The sequence below is a fragment of the Mastomys coucha genome, unplaced genomic scaffold (assembly GCF_008632895.1).
Source record: "Mastomys coucha isolate ucsf_1 unplaced genomic scaffold, UCSF_Mcou_1 pScaffold22, whole genome shotgun sequence".
NCBI classification, from domain to species: domain Eukaryota; kingdom Metazoa; phylum Chordata; class Mammalia; order Rodentia; family Muridae; genus Mastomys; species Mastomys coucha.
In genome coordinates, this window is record NW_022196905.1 from 242,957,161 (window position 1) to 242,966,901 (window position 9,741).

Consider the following 9,741-nt stretch of genomic DNA (forward strand, 5'->3'; position numbering starts at 1 on the left):
GGGACAACAGACTGGACAGGAGTGCATTGCAGCCACTACATTGAAACAATCGCAAAGGTTGGTAGGGAAAAGCTTGGCTGCACCATGCTTGGAAAGACAGAAAAGTCTTAAGGATGTAGTTCTGCAATGCTAGGTCCATAGATTATCAGGATCTGGAAATACAGAGTGAAGGCAAATTCTCAGACTTCAGGCTTACTTTGATCCCTGTATCACTCCTTTAGGAGATCAGCTGGGCATTATAGAAGCTCTGAATCCTGTACTCTTTGGTGTGTTCTGCCAGGATTCTTTGTGATTATTAAACTCCTAGTATAGACCTGTACCTTTGGCTTTATCACAGACTCTGAGAGCTCAGACACTGAGATCTCAGTGTTAGACTAGCAGGATCTGATGGAATGTTTGTTAAGTGGAGGCCAGGTGATAGCAAGATGCACAAAGAAACTTTCAAAAGGTGGGAGACCTGAAATGGGTCCTCCATATCCACACAGTGGAAGGATCTCACTGGTGGAAGTTGCATTTCACATGTGTGCCAAGGTATTCACACATGCATATAAACATGTGCATAATAAAGAAAGAAGTGGGAAAAAATGAAAGCGCTTCTCAAGTGGATAAAGAACTGTGAAAGTTGATCTCAGCAGGAGCTGGCTAAAAGAGGAAACACATTATTACAGAGGTGGTGTGGATAAGGAATGCAACTTGTGAAGTGCCAGCATTGCAGTGTTTCAGTGAAATAGCCAGGACACATGCGGAGGGGTCCATGTAGACCCTAAGATAGATCACTGTAATAGACACATTCTGAGCACTCTCTCCTTCCTTCCCTCTCTCCCTCTCTCTCTCCCTCCCTCCCTCTTTCCCTCCTCCCTCCTCTTTCTCCCTCCTCCTTCTCTCCTCCTCCCTCCTCCCTCTCCCTTCCCCCTCCCTCATCTTGAATATATACCTACTCCCACCCTCCCTCCCTCCCTGTTTCTCTCCCTCCCTCCCTCTGTTATCTTGAATATATACCTACTCAAAGAAGCCCTCCAGGCTCTCCCTGATACAGGTTTCTGTTCCCTGAACTCCCCAACACCACCAACATCTGGCCAGTGAGTACAAGGATAGTGAGCATGGTTTGAATTGATTTGGGCTTGAATACAGGAGCCCTGGTATTACAGACGGACTTCAGATGCTATGATCTACACCTTTCTAGGAGGCCAAAGAGCAGGAACAAAGATTGCTTTGGCTTCCTGCTGCCCTGCTCTTCTTTGGCAATACGAACTTTGCCCCACCCTAGTGAATTTCCTCACTTTTTTTTTTTAGGTCCAAATTCCTGCCTAGACAAGGCCCACATCTTTTGTTTCCTGTTCATGGCATACAGCTCTCCTGGAGCAACACAGACTCAGATCTAAGAGCTGACTATGACATTGAACAAACTTCCTGGATGTCTGAATGCTGTGGCCTGTGGGGTCCTGCTTCTCTTCCTGCATGTGCAAGGTGAGAGCCTTTGAGTGAGCAATGAGGAACCAGGTCAGAGCTGCTCACTTCCTCAGAGTCAGTAGCTTAGCTTGTGGGAGAGAAGGCACTTGGGAGGGGAAAAGCTGGTAAAGATGGCAGATAAGAGGGTGGAAAATGTGTGTCTCCCAATGCCTTCACCAAAGCCCATGGAGTGAGCCCTGCTGTTCATAGAGGGTCAATGATGCTCAAGAACACCCCATTCCAAAAAGAGCCACTCCAATGTAAGAATGTCTAAGGAGCTCTGCACCTGCAAGTTAGAGGAAAGAGAGCAAAGGGAACATTTCTTTTCTCCCTGTGTGACTGTAGCTGCTACAGACCTTTGGGTGATAATTAAAATAATATATCCATGTTGCCAAGTAGCTCTGGGCACGTCTCCTTCTTATCCAGAGACATGCCCTGCTACCATTCAAAAGGTGTATGAGCAATGTTCCTGGCTGGGGGGGCGTATGAAGAAGCCCCTATTCCCACATCCCACACCCGAGCCTACATACTGCAGATTCCCTTCCCCATGGACACTAGTGAAAACGAGATGGGTATAAACCATGTAGTAGCAACCGCCTGGGCAAAACTAACCATGATGGCATCTCCACCCACAGGCCAGGACTCAGCTAGCCCCATCAGAAACACACACACAGGCCAGGTGAGAGGCAGCCTCGTCCACGTGAAGGACACTGACATCGCCCTCCACACCTTCCTGGGAATTCCCTTTGCCAAGCCACCTGTAGGACCACTGCGCTTTGCCCCTCCTCAGGCCCCTGAGCCATGGAGTGGTGTGAGAGATGGGACCTCACATCCGAACATGTAAGTTTTGGACCCAGACAGTTTCAGGCTGGGGGGTAAAAACATGCTCTGAGTTCTGGGCCCAAATGAAATTCTTCCTTCTTCTCAACCCCATAGAAGTTTTCTGTCTATGATGTGCAGTGTGTTGTGCATTTTTAGATACATAGCTAAGGCTTCTAATAGAAAAACTTTGCCAGTGTCCTGGGTCAAGGATCAGTTCCTTTAAGTTATCTCTCAGTTTTGCAATGAGAAACAGATATGAATGATTCCTAGATGCAGATTGTGCCAAGTGATCTCTGCCACCATAAGAGAGGTCTATGTACAAGGGTCAGTATAAACACATTAACCAGCAAGAGCCCAGAGTCAAGTATCACATATAAGTCTCTCAGGAGGGCAACAGTGATATGCCCTTCACAATGCCAGCCTCTATAGTCCCTGATACAACCCAATGAGCCATGAGCCATTGTCCAAAGAAACATATAAAAGCTTCCTCTAAAGATTACATGGGAAGTAGAGATACTGAGAGTTTCTCAACGTAGGGTAAAGAACATCCCACGACACTTTGGGCCACTGTTGTCCACTGAATCCCATAGAACTTGTGTAGGTATCGCACCACATTATCCAGGTATCTTCATTTGTTTCTTATAGCTGTAACAAAATAACCTGGTAAAAAGCAGCTTAAGATAGAAACCATTTATTTTGGGTCACAGCTCCATGTTACCATCCATTACAAGGGGGAAACTTAAGGGAATGGATAATATCACATCTTTAACTGGGACCAGAGAGCAAAGAATGCATACCTACCTCCTAATGTTCAGTTTACCTTCTCTGCTCATACTATTCAGAAGCCCCTTCCTAGGGAATGGTTCGTCCTGTGGTTGGAAAGATTACCATCTCAATTAACAGGATCAAGAAAATCCCCATAGGCTAACCTGATCCTTCATTGAGACTACATTCCCAAGTTATTGTATGTTGTCTCAAGGTGAAAATTAAGACTAACATTCTCAATAGGCATTAAAGAATACAAAGAGAACTGGTGCATATCACTGCTCACAGGAAATTATTTTCATAGAGCCTTCAGGAGTTCTACAGAACCCAGACTCAAAAAGAATAAAATATATGCCTTCACCCAAATGGAGACCTGGAAGTCTGATCCTACCCCAGATTTCACTAAAGCCTGTGGCCTTTACCTCGGTAAAAAAAGACAATCTTAGGAAGACTAGAAAGCACAAAACAACCGAGTTCTGCTACAGTGTAGACCCTAGTGGGTTCAAGAAGAGCTTCTTATCCACAATTGGCAGCCGAATGCTAGGTGTGGGACACTGAGCAATGGAGCGCTGGGATGCCAGAGGTTGTGTTCCAGGAACTAAGTCTTTAGAAAGAATCATGCATTAGCAGGGCATCTTGGAGAGAAGTGGGTAAAAGCTGAGAGACAACCCAGGCTAAGACCTGATATTGACCAGCAAACATCTCTTGTAAATACAACTGTCTACCATTGTCATCAGGTGTCTACAAAATGATATGATGAGTTCAGAGGATCTGAAGATGATGAAATTGATCCTGCCTCCCGTCTCTATGTCTGAGGACTGCCTGTATCTCAACATCTACGCACCAACACATGCCTATAAGGGTTCTAACCTGCCTGTGAGAGCTGAGTCATGGTCAACTGGGTGGTAGTGTAGGTTTCTTTCTTAGGAAGATTAAAAAGCACAAAACAACTGAGTTCTGCTACAGTGTAGGCCCTAGTGGTTCAAGAAGGCCTTCTTGTCTGTGATTGGCAGCTGAACACTAGGTATGGGACACTGAGCGACGGAGAGCTGGGAGGTCAGAGGTTGTGTTCCAGGAAGTAAATTGGGACTTTCTCAACCAACTTGACCCCTAGAGATGCAGTCAGGTGTCTAAGGGCTGAACACTGAGATAAGCCAAATTTCCAGCTTTGGGATATTGTTTGTGCCAATGAGATTTGGCAATCCTTTTGGTTTATAATCAGAAAAAAAAAATGCTTATAGAAACATCCTTCTAAACTTTTGAGGACACTAGAATGATAGTGACATTACTCTAGGCTGAGATTCCTGGTACAGCAGTGAAGCTTGGAAATATTCTGGTGAGACTGTAGTTCCTCATCTGTATCTGGGTCTAAGATGCTGAGGAGTCCTATGTGTGCTGTGTAAATACAAAGCAGTCAATAATCTAGCAGGCAGTCCCACTTGAACTTATGCTGGATAGAAGCCTCCTGCCATCTCTCTTGACTTCCCCAGGTGATGGTGTGGATCCATGGTGGAGCACTCACTGTAGGCATGGCTTCCATGTATGATGGCTCTGTGCTGGCAGCCACTGAGAATGTGGTGGTGGTCACTATCCAGTACCGCCTGGGTGTCCTGGGCTTCTTCAGGTGAGTCAGGTATAGGACAGGGCAATGTGGGCTGATCAGAACCTAGACAGCCTTTTGATCCATAGCCCTTCTATTTCTCAGCACTGGAGACCAGCATGCCAGAGGCAACTGGGGATACCTGGACCAAGTGGCTGCCCTTCGTTGGGTCCAGCAGAACATCGCCCACTTTGGAGGCAACCCTGGCCGTGTCACTATTTTTGGAGAGTCAGCAGGTGGCACAAGTGTGTCCTCACATGTTGTGTCCCCCATGTCCCAGGGGCTCTTCCATGGTGCCATCATGGAGAGTGGAGTAGCTGTGCTCCCTGATCTTATCTCCAGCTCCTCTGAGGTGGTTTATAGAGTGAGTGTTCTCTACCCCTCCAACCCTGACCTATTGTCTTAGCACTCACTCTAGTATGCTGGTGCTGTGTTCAGCAGGGGAAAGAGAGGTCATGGGAAGTAATTTCCCTTCAGAAAAAACAAGTGTGCATGTGTTCAGGAGATGGTACAGAGGCAAGAGGGTTTGATGTGCTGGTGCAAGGATCTGAGTTCAATTCCCCAGAACACACATATTGTTAATCCAGGTGTTCCTATGGAAAGAAGGGAGATGGGGACAGGGAAATCTTTAGAAAGTTACAGACCAGCTAAACTGGAGTAGGCTGCAGCAAAACAAGAGACCATTTCTCAAATTAAGTGGAAGGTGGGAGAGAGGGCTGGGGTGGGATTGGGGGGCTATCAATGTCACAATTGAGCAACAGGAAAATGGGAACAATTTTCTTCTTGCTCCAGCACACACACATTTGGTATAACATTTAGAGCCAATGGCACCATCTTGGGGCTGGGAAAACTTCTCCGCCTGGAAGACAGCTTCACCTTGTTTTCGTTACAGATAGTGGCCAATCTATCTGGTTGCACAGATATGAACTCAGAGACCCTGATGCGCTGCCTAAGAAGCAAGAGTGAAGCAGAGATTCTGGCTATTAATAAGGTTGGCAGAATGACATGGCTGGGAAGATGGCAGATAGCAAGGTGTGTTATAGGTAGTCCTCATCACTATGAACAAATTACCTAATCTCCATAACTAGTGTCACTTTAGTCCTGGGTGCAAAACCAATACTGACATAAGCTAATCTAAATGTAAGGTCTCTTCAGGTACGAGATGGGGCAGGTATGGTGGAGAGTAACTAACCTGAAACAAACTAGAAAGTGGAGATGGAGTGGAGGACATTCATTGGAAATCAGAAAATATATATAATTAACCTTCAGTTCTGACTTTGAATGTTTCTCAGGTCTTCAAGATCATCCCTGCTGTGGTGGATGGAGAGTTCCTACCCAAGCATCCTCAGGAGCTGCTGGCCTCTAAGGATTTTCACCCTGTCCCCAGCATTATTGGTATCAACAATGATGAGTATGGTTGGATTCTCCCTACGGTGAGCTCATTTCTAATCTTCTGGGAGCCTAGGGACTCATATGCATATGGTAGGAAATGGAAACTCAGAGGTTTACTGATCTGTATCCATGCTGTGCCACACTTCTCTCAATACCAGACCATGGACTCAGATCAGAAAGTAGAAGAAATAAACAAAAAGACCCTGCCAGCTGTTCTAAAGAGCACAGCCATAAAGATGGTGAGAATCTTAGGGGTCCTCACAATTGTGGCTGTACCCCCATCTAACTTTCACAGAGAGAGTTCCCAGAAATTAATTGTGTGTGTGTCTGTGTGTGTGTGTGTGTCTGTGTGTGTGTGCATACCTGTCTAAGGTCACAGAGCTTTCTCCCTATACCAGATCTCTTTTGCATTTCTCCATCCTGAGGTTATTGCCTACCTATTCAAGTGCCTGTTTAATCTCATTCTTTCTCATCACAATGTGGTAGATGTTGCCTCCTGAGTGTAGTGACCTGCTAATGGAAGAATACATGGGGGACACTGAGGATGCTCAGACCCTCCAAGCACAGTTCAGAGAGATGAAGGCAGACTTCATGTTCGTGATCCCTGCACTCCAAGTAGCCCATTTTCAGCGTGAGTACATCTTCAACAAGGTTGAAGGAGGAAGCTCAGAGCTCTGGGTCTCAGACAAGCCCTGTAGTGTCCAGGCCTGACCTATGTCAGGATCAGATATCTGGTTTCAGATGACTGACAGTCTTTATCTGATAAATCCTTATTCTGAGTGTAAGATGGTGACATCTTATCTGAGTACGGATGAAGAACCAGCTGAGTGGTATCTGGGATTTGTCCTAACTACTCCCCAGGGGAGCACAGAGTCATTATTTAACAGTGGGCTGTCCCACAGCCGGTGCTCCAGGTTGGGGCTCTACAGTCAACTGTTTTGATTCCAGATAATCTGAGACTGAGGCATCTTGTCACCAAATATGGGTCAGGAAAGTTCTAGACAAAGTGCCACCATGACATTACCTGTCCTCATCCCCAGGTTCTCATGCTCCTGTCTACTTCTATGAGTTCCAACATCGGCCCAGCTTCTTCAAGGATATCAAGCCACCCTATGTGAAGGCTGACCATGGTGATGAAGTTTTCCTTGTCTTTGGCTACCAATTTGGTAACATAAAACGTGAGTCTTCATGGATTTCCCTGAGCTGGAAACCATCATGGAAACCTGAAGGATAGCTGAGTTCTTAATCCAGTCGAGGGAACCAAATCCTTGAAGAAAGACAGAATCCAGCATGCACCATCTCACATCTCAAAGCCTACATTAGGTTGTAATCTGGACTTTTCCTAGCCTACCTCGTGTTATTGGTAATAAGAAAATAATGATGCAGGAAAAAAACCTGGCTGAATTCACTAAGAGGCTTAGATCCTGGATTGTGGGGGCAGGGAAGGAGGGAACCAGACCTATAGTTTAGACTTGGGTGATAGCTAGCTGGCTTGGTGAGTGTGAAGCATGAATGGGCAGCTGCACGGAGTGGCTGGGACCTGGGTACCTGTCCTTCTCTCTTCAGTTCCTTATACTGAGGAGGAGGAGCAACTAAGCAGAAAGATAATGAAGTACTGGGCCAACTTTGCACGGCATGGGTAAGAGATTATCCTTCCCTCAACTTCTACAAAGGTGGGTTGCTGTCCAGAGCTCCCTTTGGGTGTGGTGAGCTCTTTAGCATGTATGGTCCTTTATTACATAAGAGTCTTCCCTACCCTAGAGCACACTTTGGCAAGCAGTTTACCACATAGTCAACTGCCATGCACACACACACATCACACTTAGACACTTTATATATGTTTGTTACTGGTCATCTTGCAGTAACTTGGTGTGTGGGCCACAGTATTGTAGTAATATTCTTTAGCTTTTGCCTTGGAGAAGGAGACAGAAAACAAGCCATATGGGATAGTAACTTTGTCCCACATGGAGTAGAAACTAGTGGGTCACACTTATATCCCAATATCAGGACATACACCTTATCAGTCCCCTTAACCCCCTGCCCTACTTTGTTCAATGTCCTGAGCAAAATCAGGATCAAGTGACCTTCACATTCCCTGCTGGATGCCATATCCACAGGAACCCCAACAGCGAGGGTCTACCCTACTGGCCTGTAATGGACCATGATGAGCAGTACCTGCAGCTGGACATCCAACCTTCTGTGGGTCAGGCCCTGAAGGCCAGAAGGCTGCAGTTCTGGACTGAGACTCTGCCCAAGAAGATCCAGGAGCTAAAGGGGTCTCAGAAGAGGCACAAAGAGTTATAGTGCCCTGTGTGAAGAAAGGTATGTGGGTTTCATGCCTGAGGTTTGGAAAGCTTTTTGATCCTACCATTCACATAACCATTCCTAACACATGTAGTTATCCATTTTACCAATTTGTATGACAAGCCTTCTACATGTCACTCCTTCACAAAATGCTGCTGATCTTTTGTTAGAGCCACTCAATAAAAGTTCCTGTAATGATGTGGAATGTGGATGTGGGAGCCTCAAGGTCCCATAGTCTCCACAAGTTCTGATGCTTTCTCAGACTACCAGCAGGTCTTGAGATATAGACCCGTGACCCAATTGTTTAGAAACAGAGTCAAGGATATAGCATGAGCCTCTTAGTTCCATACCACCTTGAACAACATAGCAAGACCTGTATCTCAGAAACAAAAATAACTACTAGCTGGGTGACTTGCAAACAACAGAAATGTATGTAAAGTTCTGTGGGGTGAGAAATACAGGGTGAGAAAATGAACTTGAGTCATACAGTCTTTCAGGGAACAGCTCCTAGACCTCTCTGATGTCAGCCACTGAACATTCTAGCTACCAAAAACCATGCCCATTGTCCCTATAGAGGAAATCTCATCTCTTTCCTTCCCAAATTACAGTTGTCCACTTTTGTAAAAAGCTTGACTTGATATGTTCATAGACACCTCAAGCAAATCCAGGAATTGGGGTTGACCAGCAGGCTCAAGTAGGCTTTCTCTAATAACAACTTTGCTCTTATGCACAGGGATTCTGCATACTGTGAAGCCCACCCTTGTGTGAACATAACACATCTGTGAAGATCTTTGGCTATGTGTGTGTGTTAGAGATGCTCTAGAAGAGAAAAGAATCCCCAGGCATGTATAGCAGAAGAGATTTCTGTCCCTGGCACCCTGATGTCTTCTCCATGTATGGAAATGACTTCTTGCCTTTCATAAAATCCTAATAAAAGCCATCTTTTCACAACATTCCTTATGATTTTCATTCTTTTTTTTTCGAAACAGGGTTTCTCTGTGTAGCCTTGGCTGTCCTGGAACTCACTCTGTAGACCAGGCTGGCCTCGAACTCAGAAATCCACCTGCCTCTGCCTCCCAAGTGCTGGGATTAAAGGTGTGCGCCACCACTGCCTGGCATGATTTTCATTCTTATGCCCTTTTTGTCCTTACGGTTTTCAAGCCCAGTATTACAAGGACTATAGTATTACATGTCATTTACAGTGGTGCTAATTTGTCTTCGAATATACCTTTTGTTTCCCCTCAAAGCATTTTCTCTGTTATTTAAGAGGGTGTGTCCTGTGTTCTTTAGACCCTGGGAACTCCCAGTCCCTCTACCTCTGATCAACTTGTCCTCTTTGTTCACCAGTTTTCCAAGAGCAATGCCCCTTTGATTCATTCACCGCACTGAATACCAGCTATAAGGCACAA

The 9,741-nt window shown here is 45.6% G+C and overlaps 1 protein-coding gene across 1 annotated transcript; it reads left to right on the forward strand.

Moving 5' to 3' along the window:
• The first annotated feature begins 1,297 nt into the window (after positions 1-1,297).
• LOC116070022 (pyrethroid hydrolase Ces2e) lies at positions 1,298-9,285 on the forward strand. Its single transcript, XM_031341122.1, has 13 exons — positions 1,298-1,467; positions 2,085-2,289; positions 3,774-3,912; positions 4,527-4,660; positions 4,742-5,000; positions 5,529-5,627; positions 5,929-6,069; positions 6,187-6,267; positions 6,515-6,659; positions 7,069-7,206; positions 7,595-7,667; positions 8,146-8,372; positions 9,066-9,285. Exons 1-12 carry the CDS (start codon positions 1,392-1,394, stop codon positions 8,330-8,332), a joined length of 1,677 nt encoding a protein of 558 aa, XP_031196982.1. The 5' UTR covers positions 1,298-1,391; the 3' UTR covers positions 8,333-8,372; positions 9,066-9,285.
• Positions 9,286-9,741: the final 456 nt, after the last annotated feature.

Excerpts from the sequence above, each read along its gene's own strand:
- LOC116070022 (XM_031341122.1), top strand. The coding sequence starts at position 1,392 with ATGACATTGAACAAACTTCCTGGATGTCTGAATGCTGTGGCCTGTGGG. Across the intron at positions 3,913-4,526 it reads ATAAGGGTTCTAACCTGCCT|GTGATGGTGTGGATCCATGG; the intron begins GTGAGAGCTGAG and ends TGACTTCCCCAG. Across the intron at positions 6,070-6,186 it reads ATGGTTGGATTCTCCCTACG|ACCATGGACTCAGATCAGAA; the intron begins GTGAGCTCATTT and ends TCTCAATACCAG.